Source organism: Melanerpes formicivorus, unplaced genomic scaffold (genome assembly GCF_026170545.1).
Source record: "Melanerpes formicivorus ecotype bairdi unplaced genomic scaffold, bMelFor1.0.p_v2 SCAF_3, whole genome shotgun sequence".
Classification (NCBI taxonomy): domain Eukaryota; kingdom Metazoa; phylum Chordata; class Aves; order Piciformes; family Picidae; genus Melanerpes; species Melanerpes formicivorus.
In genome coordinates, this window is record NW_027142355.1 from 30,829,892 (window position 1) to 30,847,860 (window position 17,969).

The 17,969-nt window shown below is 38.4% G+C and overlaps 1 protein-coding gene across 7 annotated transcripts in view; it reads left to right on the forward strand.

The window, feature by feature from the left end:
• The window catches only part of DOCK4 (dedicator of cytokinesis 4), a 257,655-nt gene that overhangs the window by 147,780 nt on the left and 91,906 nt on the right, over nt 1-17,969 (forward strand). For all 7 annotated transcript variants that reach the window (XM_068169979.1, XM_068169983.1, XM_068169990.1 and 4 more), the window contains exons 13-17: nt 2,957-3,082; nt 11,678-11,802; nt 13,568-13,730; nt 14,405-14,511; nt 15,171-15,327. In XM_068169979.1, coding sequence (XP_068026080.1) covers nt 2,957-3,082; nt 11,678-11,802; nt 13,568-13,730; nt 14,405-14,511; nt 15,171-15,327 — 678 coding nt within the window. The remainder of the gene's footprint in view (nt 1-2,956; nt 3,083-11,677; nt 11,803-13,567; nt 13,731-14,404; nt 14,512-15,170; nt 15,328-17,969) is intronic.

The following is a 17,969-nucleotide window of genomic DNA, read 5'->3' on the forward strand; positions in this document are numbered from 1 at the left end:
CATTTATATTCTGAAGATGTATTTAAACTATACATAAAATGACTAAACCGTGGTCGAAGTGTGTTCACTGGGAGATTTTCTTGGTGCTTGTGCATTAAAAAATTATTCCATTTTCTAACAACGAATGAATGATGTTTCTTGCCTTGGAACCTTTGCAGGCAGGTTGTTTCTCAAATTAAAGCTGTTTTGCCACTGGAGTTTTTTGATGCTTACCTAATTTTTAAGCTAAATACAATTCTCAAGGAAATCTGTGAGATTTGTACACAGACACACCCAAAACTCCAACCCTGCCATACTAATTGGATTTGAGGTCTTCAACTTTTGCTCTTCCCATTCAGCAATGAAAAAATTGTTCCCTGCTCTAATAGTCTGCATTTTACCTGTATGACTTCTTACCAATTTCCCATACTATCAGCTGGCCACAGTGTGATTTGTTTCAACATTTACATCCGTAATGGTTTTGGAATTTAACACCATATCAACAAAAGCTCAGCTCACTCAGTTGGGAAAGCAAATGTAAGCTATATTTACAAGCAATAACTACACTCTACAATGGACTGCAATTAATATGTACAAATATACAGTATTTACAGTACTATACAGGTATTTACAATCAGAAAACAGCATGGAACCCCCCTGAACCCCTAAAGGGATCTCAAAAGGAGCGGGGGTAACTGCTCCAGTTCTCCACTAACCACCACACACACACACACCCCCTCCCCCTTTCTATGTTTAATTAGAAGGAAAGAGAAGTTAGGAGTGCTGTTAGCTCAAAGTGTCGTTAGTGTTCTTATCTCAAGGTCAGTGGTGATAAGGTTCTCCCAGCTGAGCAGAGCAGAAGCAGCTGCCGGAGAGAAGGGAAAGGAATGAATGTGGGAATCGAGACTGCTAAGGGTCCCCTTCACACATCTGGCCAATGAAATTCATGTAGAATAATCTTTTGTTTTCCTTTTTACACCCAACTGCGAATTGTTTATACTTCTCCACTCTTCTGCTCGAAAATCTGCAGCTAACTTTTAAAGGCATAGCCTAGAACTGCCACAACATCAGTAATAATTGTCATTAATTCCTACCAATTGTCAACTGGATAACCACAGAACATATTCCCATTACGAAAATAACGAATAACATTGAATTAAAATGCAGTCCTTAAAATAGAATGGACTTCACTGCAAGTTTTTTCCATGTAAAATTTGTTTGTGTACTTCGTTGGAGAAGTGTGGGTGAGCTGTTTTTCATAAGAAAATGGAAATCTGGTCAGAGTACCATGATATCTGGAGCTGTCAAAATAATCAAATGTAGAGAGCAGATTTGAGGAAAAAGGCAAAAGTTGTCATGCTAATTAGATCTCTGATCTCTTTAATGGAGTGGGCTGGACTGCTAGTATCTCCTAGTATAGGTCTGATTTAAGAACCATCAAACTTCAAGTACTTTTATTCTGTTAAATAATAACTTAGCTGATGGGGAGATTTGTTCCAAAGTCCAAAGGACCAATGACCTTGTTCAGTTTGTACATGCATATTATTTACTTAAGCTTGATCTAAAGTTAGTTACGACTTTCCTGTGTTGTCTGTTTGTCTCCAGTTGTTCAATCTATATGAAGAGTTTGCTCTTATCTTCTCCTTGATCTGTATGTTGACACATGATATGCTGTAGCAGTATTGAAGGTCAGAGAAGATTATCTTTACAAGCTGTATCATCCTGATACTTGCCTCTCATTATATCTGAAATAACCAAAGGACATGCATGTTGTTTTTGTTAATCTCAGTTGTAATGATGTTGTTTGCACTTTATTTGTGTAGTGTGCATGTAGCAGATGAAGCTATTCTTCCTTGATTCTACAGCAATAAATACTGGGAAATTGCTGTATATGGCTATCTTTGCATTTTGCAAAATCTGTCACACATAGAAAAGAGAATGATTGATTAAATGTGATGAACATTGAAAAATGGAGAAGAGGAGGCTCAGGGGAGACCTTCTTGCTGTCTACAACTACCTGAAGGGAGGTTGTAGCCAGGTGGGGGTTGGTCTCTTCAACCAGGCAACCAGCACCAGAACAAGAGGACACAGTCTCAAGCTGTGCCAGGGGAGGTTTAGGCTGGATGTTAGGAAGAAATTCTTCATAGAGAGAGTGATTGCCCATTGGAATGGGCTGCCTGGGGAGGTGGTGGAGTTGCCATCACTGGAGGTGTTTAGGAGGGGACTAGATGGGGTGCTTGGTTGCATGGTTGGTTGATTAGATGGTGTTGAGTGATGGGCTGGATGTGATGATCTTGAAGGTCTCCTCCAACCTGGTCTATCCTATCCTATCCTATCCTATCCTATCCTATCCTATCCTATCCTATCCTATCCTATCCTATCCTATCCTATCCTATCCTATCCTATCCTATGTTGTAATTTCAGTCACTATAAAATCACTGTCCTTAAGAAAAATGTACTGGTTATGCTATATTGGTTTATTAGAGTTTATTTGTTCATGTTTAGGGTTAATAAATTGTATAACATTACATCAATGAGACTTTCTCCTATAGGTAGGGACCATTGTTTTAGCAGTTCTTCTTGCATGCCAATGAAGGCAGCATATTGTTAAGTGAAAATTTGAAATGATATCAGCTCAGAGAAATATCCATCAGTAATATTTGCTATTTTCCCTGTTCTTTTTCCAGTCAAGGCCTCAGTTTGTCCCTTTTGAGTTAATTTTGATCTGACATCTCCTCATAGTTGTTACACAGCAGTAATAAATTTACTAATGCTTTTTCATAGCAGTTGTTTTCAGGTCTTTATTGATTTGTGGATGTTGGCACCCTTCCCAAATACATTTTCTAAAAAATTGAGGTGGGTTGACTTGGTGTTATTGAACTTCCTCCAAATGTTCTCCATTCTCAGGAATGCATATATACTTGACTATAATCTGCTGAAACATCTTATTTATTCTTGTGCTTTTCTTCATTTTTAGGTCTGGCAGTTTCTCTTCAGTTGCTTCATGGAGACATAGAACAAATCAGGAGAGAGTATACATCCATGTTTACCCATGGAGTATCCATAACAAGGAAGCTAGGTTTTTCCAATATTATAATGCCTGGTAAGTTAAAAAGAAAAATACCTCTAAATAAGTAGCAAAAGAAAATGTTCAGATATTTTCTAGATGAATACCCTATTCTAAAACTTCTTAAACTTTTCCAGAGACTTTTATGTTAGTTTTCTTCAGATAGTTGGAGGCCCCATTGAATTGTACATTATACAATTACTGCCTCAAAATGGCATACAGCCATTGCAGCCTATTTTGAGAGCTGGCATCCGACTTCACTGAAAATGACTGAATACAAGACTGCTGAGCACTGTGCAGAGAAAGAGATAACCAGCAGAACATTATGTTCTTCGGAGCTGGTAGCTTTCTAAATAGGGATTCAGAGAATTTTTCTGTACAGCTTCTGATTTTGTGAGATTTGTCTCTCAAATGCAGAGAATGAAAATATCAGAAATGCACAACGATGGGAATGTAGAGATGCTATTTTGATTATACTGTATGCATGCATGACAAAATATGCAAATACTTAACAGATGCTAAGAAAGGTAGAAAGATTGTGTGAATGTGAAGAAGATTGCAGTAATATCTGCAGTTCTGTCTTTGAAAGGAAATTTTTTTGAAAGTTAATGGATTGTTGGAATTTATAAGGCAAATGTCTCTTTAAAGAAAAAGCATTCTTGCAAGCAAACTAGTTTGGCTTGAATGTGGTGGCGTGTTGTTGCTTAGAAATGTTGCAGGGAGGAACTCGCATCTTAGTTTCAGCTAAGTCCACACAATGCCTTGACTCTCTCAAAGGTAAATCGTACTTGTGACTTGCAGATTTTTAGTAGAGTCTGCCACCTTACAAAGATCTGTCTTCACATTCCAGTGTACCTATATTAGAAGTAAATTAAAATTCTGAGACAAGAATAGCTAAGCTTCAATACTTCACTAATCAAGGAGGTCTTAAATAGACATTTAAATCTCAACAATGAGACTCAGCTTTAGCTGTGGATGTGTATTTTGCTTGAGCTTCTGCTGGGAAGTTGACAGCTGAGAATTCACTCTTATGTTCTTACTGCCAGATAAACATCTGTCTTTCTGCAGCCTTGATCAGTACTACTAATTACTTAAACATGCACAGAACACATACACAGAACAAGTCAATAAAATAGTTTTAGCATTATTGTCAAAATAGTCTGCTGGTGTGACTTCAGTATTGAGCACAATAAAATTAATGAGTCAAGTGCTATTTAATTTGAAGGTAGATTATATATGTGTGTTTAATAGAAGCATTAAGTTGAAATTTTATGGCTTATTAGCTAGGGCTTATTTGTTGTATTACTACTGCATTTGTAATTTGCATTGAATGAGCATTGCAAATATTATGGCTCACAACAATGGGAACAGTTTTACTGAGCACTCTACAGCTCCCTTTAAGAAATCTTTCTCAGTTTATCTGTAATTTAGTGACCTTCTGCTCTGTGTTATAAAATTTTCTAAGTTCTATAAGTAGCTCTTGTATCCCCTTGCTTTCCAGTTGTGAAACCCTGGAATGGGTTGTCCAGGGGGGTGGTCGAGGCCCCGTCCCTGGAGGTGTTTAAGAGCAGGCTGGATGAGGCTGTGGCCAGCCTGATCTAGTGTGAGGTGTCCCTGCCCATGGCAGGGGAGTTGGAGCTAGATGATCCTTGTGGTCCCTTCCAATCCTGCATGATACTATGATACTAGGAAATAATATGGTGTGCTAAACTGTGAAAAAACACATGTCATAGCAGAGCACTGTGTTATTAACTGCTGCAGGAGCTTCTCAGCTCAGTTTCAAAGAATTGTACAGGCTCAGTTTTTTAGTTAGAAAAAAATATATGGATCTGAATAAATGGATCAAAATGTATGGATTCTGCTTTTTCCATCCAAGTAACTGCATACCTCAGTATTGGGTTCTCTAATGGAAGTTTCATAATTTATTTGTGAAAAATAAAAACTGCATTTTGTTTCTCAATGTTAGGTCATCTTTTTTTCTTGCAATTTCTGCACATTCAGCAGCTAGAATGAGCTGCCCAGGATGTTGCAGTGCTTCTGCATTTTCAAACGTTAAGCTTGCATATGCTTTATTTAAGAAAAATAGCAGGATTTTTACCTTGGCACCTGCATTGCTTTGCATTTGTCATCTTTTAACTTTGTTAGCTGTCCTTTAGCTGTCCAGTTTAATCTCGTCAGAATCCTGTCTTTGAAAGATTCTGAATATACTCAGCACTCCTTCATTGGGATTATTAAATGGTCTTTCATTCTTTTCATGTGCAAGTACATGCTTTCTATTCTTTCCTACTTTCTATTTGTAGAAGCTTTTAAAATGAAACTAGAACTAGAATCTTTGTCTTTTTATACAAATGATCTCACAAAATGCTATCCTGGTGATAACATGCATTTTCCAATGATGTTATTTTGACTAGAAACATATTCCTTCTTTCAAAGCTTAGAATGGTGAGCAAAAATGTAAAGAAAGCTATGGAATCTGTTCTCTGTCAGTGAGCTTGGACTTAGTAGAGAGTGTTGATTCTAGGAAAAGAAATATGTCTGACACACTTAAGCATTTTTCTCCCACAAGCAGTGGTATAAGTTTTTCCAATCTTCTTTACCCTGTATGAAGTACAGCCTAAATTTAACACCTGCTATTGTTTACTGTTCTGATTTCCAAGAATCTAGAAATATGTAATTTTAATTACTGAAAGTAGTATTGCCTGGATATTTTAGTTACACAAAATATGTTTAAGCAGTATTCTGCAACAGACACCCTGAATTTTGACCTTTCATAAAACTAGTTCTCTATGAGGAATATTCTCTATGTGTTGAGTCCTATTTTAATGCTTTTTTAAAGCTTGAATCCTATGTACCAAAGGAATTACAATTTCTCCAAATCACTGGAGAAAACAAAAATACTAATATATGACTACATACTTGGTTAGGCAAGGAGCTTCCATATTGTTTTCCTTCTCCTTCCCATCTCCTCTGTCTTATTTTCTTGGATTACTAGGAAATGAAGGAAAATTAGAACAGAACTATGTAAAGGAAAGAAAAGACAGATTTTAACTGGATTGAAAGGATTTGGAAGTGGAGAACAGGGGAAAGAGTCTTCTGCAGTTTACACTACTACTTGGAAGAGTAAGCTGTGTTTCTTTGGAGCATAGACTAAGTAGCAGTGATGCATGGAAGTGTATACACGGATAGTAATGGCTTATAAGTCTGTCTTCAACAGACTCGGTGAGGAGCACTAGCAAACTAACAACTGAGTGCTTTAGGTCTGTAAAAATACATGATCTTTCAAATCTGCTGGAAATTCTTTATTGTATAGCTATACAAAATCAACTGGTCAAAGGTTTCTGCTACAAATGGTTTTGAGTCTTTTATTCTCCACTTGTTCAAAGCAACTTGTTTTATTCTCATTGTCAAAAGGAAGAGAAAAAAAAAACAAGTCACAAAGAAAGGGGGTCTTTCATGTTAGATCTACAATCCATTTGAAATGTGAAAGTATTAGTTTGAGAATTCCTCATAAAGAGTGTTTTGTTTGCTTAATCAGCTTCCTTATATTGAGTGTTTCTGAGGGCTGGTTGAGAGTTCCTGTAATAAAGCTGAAATGCAAAACCTTGTTGCAAACAGCGAGGTATTCTTTGCCACAATAATGGAAAAGTCAAGGTACTGCTACACAGGGGGAAAGCACTGGACGTACAGCTGACTGGTGTTTGTCATAGTTTTTTAATCTGACCTATGTTTACTGTCAGCTTCAAGCATGTTGATGAGATTTGCACCATTTCTTAGAAATGTTGAATACATTTGCTGATAAGCAGCCAGCCACTGTTTTGGTATTTTCCCACAATGCAAAACAAAAGTGAAATTGCTTCAGTAATGGAATTTTGCTTCCTACAGTGATGGAATTCATTGTGAAATGCAGTGTGCCTGTATCTTCCTCAGCTGATCTCCTTAAGGATACCATTCTCTCAGATAACATCCTCATGTACTCTGATTTTCACAATTTTTAATTGATTAACAAAAAAAAAAAGACTGTGGGTCACATGTAAGAAATTATCAGAACAGTACAATCCTCATTATCAATACAGGCTGGGGGATGATGTGATAGAGACCAGCCCTGTGGAAAGGGACAGGAGGATGATGTGATAGAGACCAGCCCTTTGGAAAAGTACCTGGGGGCACTGGGGGATGAGAAGCTGGACATCAGCCAACAATGTGCACTTGCAGCCTAAGTGGCCAGTTGCTTCCTGGGCTGCATCAAAAGAAGCATGGACAGGAGATTGAGCCACTCTACTCTGGTGAGATGTCACCTGGAGTACTGTGTTTGGCTCTGGGGCCCTCAATACAAGAAGGACATGGACCTGATGGAGCAGGTCCAGAGGAGGGCAACAAAAATGGTTGGAGTGTGGGAGCATCCCCCCTAGAGAGAGTTGGGGTTGTTCAGCCTGGAGAAGAGAAGGCTCCAGGGAGACCTTCTAGCAGCCTTCAAGCACCTGAAGGGGGGCTACAAGGAAGCTGGGGAAGGACTATTTGCAAAGGCAGGTAGCAGTAAGACAAGGGACAATGGTTTTAAACTACTGAAGGGTAGATTTGGATTGGAAATGATGAACGACTTCTTTACTGTGAGGCTGATGGGACACTGTAACAGATTGCCCAGGGAGGTGGTGGAGGCCCCATCCCTGGAGACCTTCAAGGTCACGTTGATGGGGCTCTGAGACATTAGTTGGGGATGTCTATGATTACTGCAGGGGGGTAAGAACTATATGACCATTACATGTCACTTCCAACCCAATGCAATCTATGGAATTGATTGGAAGGTTACATCCAGATGGTAGTGGTCAATTGCTCAATGCCCAGATGGAAAATGGTGACAAGTGGTGTCCCTCAGAGCTCCACACTGGAATCAGTGCTATTTAATATCTTCACCAATGACAGACAGTAGGAATAAGTACACTGTCAGCATATTTGCAGGTCAACATGTTGGACCAAATCCAGAAGAGGACCACAAAAATCATCAGAGAGGGTGAGACACCTCTCCTGTGAGGACAGGCTGAAAGAGTTTGGGATCTGAGTCTGGAGAAGAGAAGGCTCAGAGGAGACCTTATTGTGGGCTTTCAGTTACCTACAAGAAAGATAGGAACACAGTTTTTAGTAGGGAGAATTGGTAGCAGGACAAGGGATAACAGTTTTAAACAAAATGAGGGTAGATTCACCCTAGATATAAAGAAGAAGAAAAATTATTATATGGGTGGCAAAACACTGGCAGAGGTTGCCCAGAGAGGTGGTAGATGTCCTGTCTCTGGAAACACTCAAGGCCAGTTTGGGCAGGGCTAGAAGCAACCTAATCTAGTTAAAGATGTCTCAGCTCGTTGCAGACAGGGTTGGACTAGGTGACCTTTAAAGGGCCTTTCCAACACGAACCATTTTATGATGCTATGAAATCATCAAGGTTCAACAGCCAGAAAGGCATTATAAAGAGTTTAGTATTGCTATAGTATTCCAGGACTTTATCTCTTCTCTCCTCACTGCTAAAAGACTTAATATTGCAATTCAGTAATAATAAAGAAATTAAATAGTAAATAAAAATAAAATATCACAATATTATTAATTAATTACCAAAATTTATGTGTTTATTAAACTTTGTAACCTCCATGTGTTGACTGCTCCAAGTATGATCAGCTTGTTGAAATTTAGGCTGTGCATGCTGGTGGTCAGTGCTGCATCTTTCAGACATAAGGCCACCTACTTTTGAATTGATCTTTCTGTCTTCTTCCCTGTGTTTCTGTAAACTGCCTGTTCTTATTGTGACTTTCACGGTGCCTGATCCAAGTTTACTGAGCTAAAAAGGGAGTGGAAGATTTCCTGGCCTTATGTCTGAATATTTTATCTTCCAGTTTTGCTTGTTACTGTCAGCATATGAGCATTGAATGTAGCATCATAGAAATTCATAGCTGCTAAAAAGCATAGTATGAAGGATAGGGGGCAAGAAGGAGTAAGGGTTTTTAGCTTGCTCATTAAAATCACCTTCTTTGACATCCTTCCACTGACAGCTCTTGTCCCATTCTACAGTGTATTCTAGGAAGCTTTCTTCTAAAACATTTTGCATCCACAAGATTTACCATTTTGTCTGTGCCACAACCAATGATTTTTGATCCCTACAACTGAAACTCTTTTAAGAACTGTTCAAGTCATGTTTAGGGTATGAAACAAAGTAACTCATTAGCTTGTGTTTTACAGAGATGTAAATGAACAGGATCTTTTTCTAAACAAAATAATATTTTCTGCTCCTTTTCAATTTATGGTTCTAAAGGACGTGCAATTCTGAGCACGGCTTTCAGGAAAGCAGTTCTTAACAAAAGCTCCTAGTGAGTTCTGTGTAATTATTTTTAAATTAGGGGCTGCTGTCAGGACAGTTTTGATTTGCACACTGGAAGCTGTAACTACCAGAGATGCTATCTTGTTCAAATGCAATCGTGCTGTGATTTGTTACGGTACTAAATCAAATTGGAATTTCTTTCATTAGAGGGCTTTTCAAGGATCGCTGGCAAACTAAACTGCCTTTTCTTTCTAACAGAGGTACTTTTGATCTTTGATGGCTATCTTCAGTTTGAAAACCTTGTTCCATATTTATGTGCTATGAGAAATTCTACAGTTCTGAATGTGGTTAAAAGATGAGAAAAGTCATCTTGTTATAATATCTGTGTTGCAGCTTCCTCAAAGTTTAAAAACAGTTTTGTGATGAAGGATCATTACTTTGATGCTTACATTAGATACAAATATTTCTAGAATAAAGAACAAACAGTATCACAGTATCACAGTATAACTTAGGTTGGAAAGGACCTCGAGGATCATTGTGTCCAACCTATCAACACAGACCCCATGACTAGACCATGGCTCCAAGTGCCAGGTCCAATCTCCTCTTGAACGCCTCCAGGGACGATGACTCAACCACCTCCCTGGGCAACCCGTTCCAATGATGAACAACTCGCTCGGTGAAGAACTTCCTCCTCACCTCGAGTCTAAACCTCCCCTGGTGCAGCTTGAGACTGTGTCCCCTTGTTCTGGTGCTGGTTGCCTGGGAGAAGAGGCCAACCCCTTCCTGGCTACAACTACCCTTCAGGTAGTTGTAGAGGGCAATGAGGTCACCCCTGAGCCTCCTCTTCTCCAGGCTAAACAATCCCAGCTCCCTCAGCCTCATTCATACAAATGTTCTCCTGACGCTTTTCCTGATCAGACCGTCTCCATACTAGCAATTACCTGTGTTGTTCCTGTCATCTGAGGTTCAGTGGGAGTGTTCAAGCACCTGTGTTCTGGGGGCAGCTTGCATTTAGGGCCCATCACTCGGGGTACAGCAACAGCAGACAAGTGCTTGTACACAGGTCTTGATTGGTGATGGTGCAACCTCCTACCTATGAAGGAAAAAAGCCTGCAGAACCATCCCATAATGCAACTGCATGGTGGAAATAGTACAGCCCTGAGTATGCATTGTGACCTCCAACCTGCAAATTACTCTGGGCTCTTTACTGGTTATTTAAAATTTGTGCTTTATAGTTGGCCGGGTCAGGAAGGCTGACCTCCATTACCTGAGTATGTGCAGTCAGCCTTGTGGCTGTTTTTCAGCTTTAATTGGCCTCTCCTCCTGCTCCATGTAATTGCCTCTTTCATGTAATTGATGCTGATTTGGTCTCTGTCCTCTGCTCCCTATCAGTTCTTGCACAATTCATTGCTAGTTGAAGTCATGAAGTTTGTTCCTTGTCAGGTCAGAAGTCTTGAGCTGTAGTGTGCCTGGTTAGCACCCATATCTGCGGCAAGACAGATTTGGAGATTTTCCTCTCTCAGCCTACAAATAGCAATTTCAATATACTATTGCCAAGTCAAAGCTGAAATGTACTGACAGCACCACATGAAGAGGCAAGTGCTACTGGTGCTGTGCTGTATACCTTTTGATTTAGCAACCCAGACATTTCAGTTCAGCACCTTTCACAAGGTGTTTAAGCAGCGTGTAGACCTGGTGCTTAGGAACGTGTTTTAGGATTGACCCTAAACTGTGTCAACAGTTGGACTTGCTGATCTTTGAGGTGTCTTCCAACCAGATGTTTTCTGTGGTTCTGAGAAGCTTGCCCTTCCAACAGAAAGAACTCCCACATGTGGGATTTTTGCTTCTTCAAAGTATAATACTTTCTTTTGGGATTAAGTGTAAAAAAAATTGCTGTCAGTCCTTCAAAGAGTCATTAATTGATATAGGTTAAAGAAAATACATTCAGATTGCCTTGATTAAAAGAGGAATTAAATGATGTGAAGCTAGACACCAACTCTGGTATAGGTAGAGATGTCACTGTAAAGACTGAAAAAAACCCAACAGATGAGTAAAGGCCCTTAGAAATGGTTTAGTACGGCAGGTAGTCTCTTGTGTTTTGAGAAGGATGAAACTTTGTTGTTTTGGGTTTTGTTTGTTTGTTTTTTTTTTAATGAAAACAATAGTTATTATTTAAATTGCAAAAATAATGATAACGTGTGGATTGCTTGGACACAAAGATGAAAGTCCACTGAAGTACTAAAAGCTAAAGTGTAAGCAAGTTGAACAGACTTTTGTATGCTTTTATGTTTGGTTTGTTGGTGTTTGTTGGTTTGGTTTTTTTTTTATAGGTGAAATGAGGAATGATTTATATATCACTGTAGAAAGAGGAGAATTTGAGAAAGGAGGGAAAAGCGTGGCCAGAAATGTGGAAGTGACAATGCATGTTGTGGATAGCAGTGGCCAAATTTTAAAGGTAGGTATGTTTTGTCTTGCTGTAGTTAATTTTGATTCACCTTTTTGCATGTAGATAACCTTTTGTTGACATTCCTTGAAGAGTACAGAACTGCTTTGGAAAGGTTATGATTGTCTTTTGCTATCATTAGATATTCAAAGTATTTCCACTGTGCTTTAAACCTTTATAAATGCATGTTTGTTTTATTTCTGTGTTCAATTGTATGATTCACATGAAGACCTATAATTGCCAGCCAGATAACTTGTGATTCCATTAAGGTGCTGAAAAATACTGAAATAAGATCAAGCTGTGGAGAAAGTTTTATGTCATAATAATTCTTGGTAGAGATTAATAATAATAATAATAATAATAATAATAATAATAATAATAATAAGTAGTAGTAGTAGTAGTAGTAGTAGTAGTAGTAGTAGTAGTATGTTAATTATTATCATTAGATAATGTCTTATTACAGAGAACATTTCAATTGTTTTCAAATTTTTGCCTGATATTCATCAGAGCTCCTTGATGCAAAAATCACCACTGTGTATCAATAAAAGAATAAATGTATATCCCTTCTTTTATTCAGATATAATTGCATGCCACTGGAGATGGCTTACAGACATTGTTTTGTGTTTATACCAAGCAAAAGATTTATGTTGACCTTCAACCTTTTCCATGAATGTTTAGCCTTTTTGTTTTTCCCTTCACTGAAATCTGTATGACTTGTAGGGCTGTGGGGTGACAAAACAAAGGCTGACACCAGTAGTCTGGTGCAAATGATATGTGTGTGTGTGTGTATACATGAAGTGAGATTGTGCATATAAATGTTATATGTATATATGTGTGTATATATATATGTTTTTATATGTATATATATGCACACAAACAGACAGAAATGTGTGTGCACATCTTTTTTTTTTTTATATTTGTACACATTAAAAAAAAAGAAAAGGATATTGAGATGGAAAGATGATCTCTTGTAATTTCTGAGGAAAATAGCTGCAGCTTACTTTTCCCACAGAGAATTAATAGGTATCCGCAAGTCAGGATTTAGACAAATCCATCTGTCTGCTTTCCTACGGACTGACTGTCATGGGTTTTGTCAAGGCAACCAAGACTTGGATTCTTATTAATCAGGGAATCTAGATAGCTTTATAGCTTTATTTTTTCTTGATGGGACAGATCAGTGGTATAATAGCAGGGGTACAGGCTTATTTCCAAGGACTAAAGATCTTGAGCATTGTTCTTGTCTCCATTATATTCTTATATGTGATTTGGGTATAGCACTGGTTAGACCATGCTGTATCCTCAGACTCCACATAAAGTGATTGCCCATTGGAATGGGCTGCCCAGGGATGGGATGGGGTCAGCATCCCTGGAGGTATTTAAGAAAAGACTGGTGTCTTTTCTTAAGACCACTCAGTGCCGTGATCTAATTGATTAGTTGGGTGATTGGTTGGACTTGATGATCTTGGAGGTCTCTTCCAGCCTGGTTGATTCTGTGATTCTGTGATTTGTTGCTTAAGCCCTACTGGTCACCCAGTTACCCCTGTATAGCCCTCTGTTCTGGTTGGTGTGCATGATTTTTGTCATTTTTTTCAAATCAACAAATACTAACAAACTGCTGCTATCTTTTGGGGTTTAATTATATTGAGCATTGTAACATGGGTGGCATTTATGATATTCAGGTAAATGATTAAATAGCCTTCCTTCCTTGGATGAGCAGTCCATAATGACTTCTTACCAGCGAACAATGCAATCTTTAATCACACTTTTTCTTTGTTAGGATTTTATCTCATTTGGCTCTGGAGAGCCACCAGCCAGCGAGTACCATTCATTTGTGCTTTATCATAACAATGGCCCCAGATGGGCTGAGTTGCTGAAACTGCCTATTCCTGTGGATAAATTCAGAGGAGCACACATCCGCTGTGAATTCCGGCACTGTTCCAGTAAGCACTGTTCATGACTTCTCCTGGTTCTTTTTGTTACAGCTGCATTCAGTATATGAGTTTCCATAATACCTCAGGAAAAAGCCAGCTGTATGATTCTTCTCTGCAATGCTTTCATGACACAGCTTTTCAGGCTTGCAACTCTCCTTAGTGGAACTAAGTGCTTTGGTGACGCCTAAATACTAGGAGAAAGTTGAATGTTTTTGTTATGATTACTTACACCACTCCAACTGTGCCTAACCCAGATGCAAAAGTCATGTATATGAGCACATTAGATGGAAAAGTGGTTGATTTTCAGAAGTGTTCAGCATCTGCACTCACTGGCTTCAAGTGAGATTTGGACTTCAAACATAGGTATACAGGTCTGAAAATGTTATCTGCTGTCTGAACATTTGTGTCTAGAACAGTGGCTTCCATTATTTGTTGTTAATAAATACAAAATCCTTCCAGAATACTGCTTTCTGATTTACAGTGGGACAAAAGAAACCATTACAAGAGATAATATGCAAATCAGGGGGAGGTAGGGAGGGCAGAAAAAAGATTATCTTAGTCTGACTAAGTACAAATATCTTCTAGTATGCTTTCTTACATCCATTTATTGTATTCTATCCATTTATTTGGTCTATGATTTATAATAGTAACTTTAAATGGTGCTATTTACATATGTATTTCAGCAAAAGAAAAGGGTGAGAAGAAGTTGTTTGGCTTTTCTTTTGTGCCTCTGATGCAGGAAAATGGGAGGACTCTGCCAGATGGCACCCATGAACTCATTGTACACAAGGTAATATGAATTAGTAATCTTTAGCTGTGGTTGTTTGCTTGGAACATAGTTTAAGTGCCCAGAAACATTAGGTTGCCAAAGTCTGTATTCATTGCCAAATGAGTGATAGTCTTGTCACCATTAAAATATCCATTGTTGATTGTTTCATATTAAGCTTCTTGTTATAAATGACAATTGAATTATGTATGTGTTTCAGTGCACTGAAACACTGTGTTTATAGTGGACTTCATAAAGGTAAGTTCAACTAAAACAGACAAAGTAAACCCTTTGATACCCATTTAATGAATTCCTGAAGTTCAAAATCAAGCAAGCTCATTTATGCAGATCTATTCAGTGTTATCATTTTACAGATATTTCAGTTTTGTGGAATTTTTGTTTCCATATTTAACATTTGTCTCTTTGTTCAGAGAGTTTGATATAATCCCACATAAACATTAGATTTTAACAACAAAATTTGAGGCTATTCATTTGACATAACCTGTGCAAATTTGTTAGACTACAAAGCTGGATGCAAAGCTATGACCTAAAAACAGAGTTGCAGCAGGCATAGTGAAAATTCCTCAGTTTTTAGTAGGCAAACAATATTAATTTATATAATTTATGGATTTGGTCCTTTGTTTGGATGCAGTACAGTTATTTAAACTGCTTTGTTTTCACAGTGTGAAGAAAACACAAACCTTCAGGATTCTGGTCGCTACCTCAAACTCCCCTTTTCAAAGGGAATTTTCCTAGGAAACAATAGCCAAACAGTAAAAACCACTAAAGAGTCCTTCTGGATTACATCCTTCCTCTGCTCTACTAAGCTCACTCAAAATGGTAGGATATGTTGATTATTTAAAGTGTGATCAGTTTAAGTGAGTGTAACAGCTAGCTTTTTCCATGCCAAGCAAGCATGGATGTAGTCAAAAATAGTTTATGTTCTATCCAGACTGCTTTTCTTCATAATTTTTCTCAATCCATATGGAAACCATGACAGATCCATGGATAAATCCATGGATAAATCCATGATTTATAAATCCCTGATTTTAAATAGATTTGGAATGCCTTTCAGATTAGATTGATACTGGAATCAAATGCAGCACTCTTGGAATCAACTATCAAAACCCAGCTGCATTACATAACCTCTTAATCTGTTTGTTTTAGTGATGTTGTGAAATACTTCTTGCAGGCTTTAGGCTGTGGCAGTTTGGTTTTAATTAAGCAGTATGTGTACTGCTCTTTTGTTGTAGCACTTTTCTTTCTGTAAGCCAACTTTCCTTTCTTTAAGCTACTTAAAACAATCTTATATGCTGCATATAAGGACCAGCAGATAAAAATACCTGTGTTTGGGGTTTTGAGCATTGCTCTGTATAAAATGTCATGAGATTCTTTTTTGCCATATCATCTACCATTGGTAACTGAAACAGTTTTCCACTAATTTCTAAACAGTATACATTTGCTTAGTAATGTATTTCTCACCATTCTTTGATAGACTTCTTGGTTTTTTCCCCTAACTTATTCCTCACATTTTTAAGATCTTCCTTCTCTCTCTCATGTGCGAACGATTGCATCTTTACCTTTTTGTCTGTATGATGATACAATTGCTACTTGCTTGTAAGTAGAGTATGGGTGTTTAATACCAACTAGAGTAGATCTTAAAAATTGAAACAATCATCTTAATTTTCACCATTTAGTAGCAATTGTCCAGAACAGAGCTATGTGCAAGTAGTAAGTGGTCTGTTTCACTGTGCATATCCATTCTGTATTCCCTTAGCAATTAGCTTCAAAGTAGTAAAAAGTTATCAAACAAAAGATTTTCCCAAAGGTTGGTAAAAGGCAATCAGACAAAATTTGCTTCAGTTATAGGTCTTAATTTAGGAAATTATATGAATCTATTGGTACTTACACATACTACCTGAAACTTCTATGTATCACTGATACATAGTTACACTGTTGTCTGGGATTATAATACTGATAACTATTCACAATACAGCAGTTATTTTGTACTTAATGGAAGCATAGGCCATAAAATATCCTGTTTTGTTTTGTTTTGTTTTGTTTTAATATTAACCATACTCTGAGTAAGAGGCTGTAGAAGTCTGAATAATATTGATCCCATGTTCAGCTCCGAAAGAGTTAACAATTAGTTCAGCAGTACTTCAGAGGGTGGAAATATTTTGAATAGACAGGCTCATATTTTCTCCAAGGACCTTCTTTGGGAAGTTCATCTTGGTGAGTTTCCAAATCCTCATTCTTTTAAGCAAAACTTTGCCAAAACTTATTGCATGCTTAGAAAATGAACATAGAGCAGAGCATGTAAATATCTGGTCATGTGAGCATTACTTCAGTTATTCCTGAGAGAATTTAGCATATTGATGAACAAATACAGGATTAAAAAATCTGTGTTGTTTTGGGGTTTTTTACTAAACAATTGTATTGGTATTTTTGAAAGTTATTGATTCTTTTTTTTAATATGTTACTAAGTTGGAGATTTTTCAGAAATTCTCAGGGATCTGCCTCTGTCTACAGACAACAATGTCCAGCCTGGACATGAATTGACAATTATGCTATTTTTCTGGCCATGGTGTGGGGGAGAACCCCAAACCCAACTTGTAAAGGGTGTGACTGAATTAGGCCACAGCTTTACTAGGTGTATTTTACTCAGCTGTTATTCTCTCACTGGTTGTTCCCACATGCCATCATCTCTCATGCCTATTGAAATTATGGGGACTGGGGGATAGTGCCGGGTTCTACAGATTGGCCACAACAACCCCATGCAATGCTACAGGCTGGGGTCACAGTAGCTGGAGAGCTGCCAGGCAGAAGGGGACCTAGGGGTGCTGGTTGATAGTAGGCTGAACATGAGCCAGCAGTGTGCCCAGGTGGCCAAGAAGGCCAATGGCATCCTGGCCTGTGTCAGGAACAGTGTGGCCAGCAGGAGCAGGGAAGTCATTGTGCCCCTGTACTCAGCACTGGTTAGGCCACACTGTGAGTCCTGTGTCCAGTTCTGGGCCCCTCAGCTTAGCAAAGATGTTGAGTTGCTGGAACATGTCCAGAAAAGGGCAACAAAGCTGGGGAGGAGCCCTGTGAGGAGAGGCTGAGTGAGCTGTGGTTGCTTAACCTGGAGAAGAGAAGGCTCAGGGGAGACCTTCTTGCTGTCTGCAATTACCCGAAGGGAGGTTGTAGCCAGGTGGGGGTTGGTCTCTTCAACCAGGCAACCAGCACCAGAATAAGAGGACACAGTCTGAAGCTGTGCCAGGGGAGGTTTAGGCTGGATGTTAGGAAGAAGTTCTTCACAAAAAGAGTGATTGCCCATTGGAATGGGCTGCCCAGTGAGGTGGTGGAGTCACCACCACTGGAGGTGTTTAAAAAGAGAGTGGATGAGGCACTTGGTGCCATGGTTTAGTTGATTAGATAGTGTTGGACTTCATGATATTGAAGGTCTTTTCCAACCTGGTTAAATCTATTCTATTCTATTC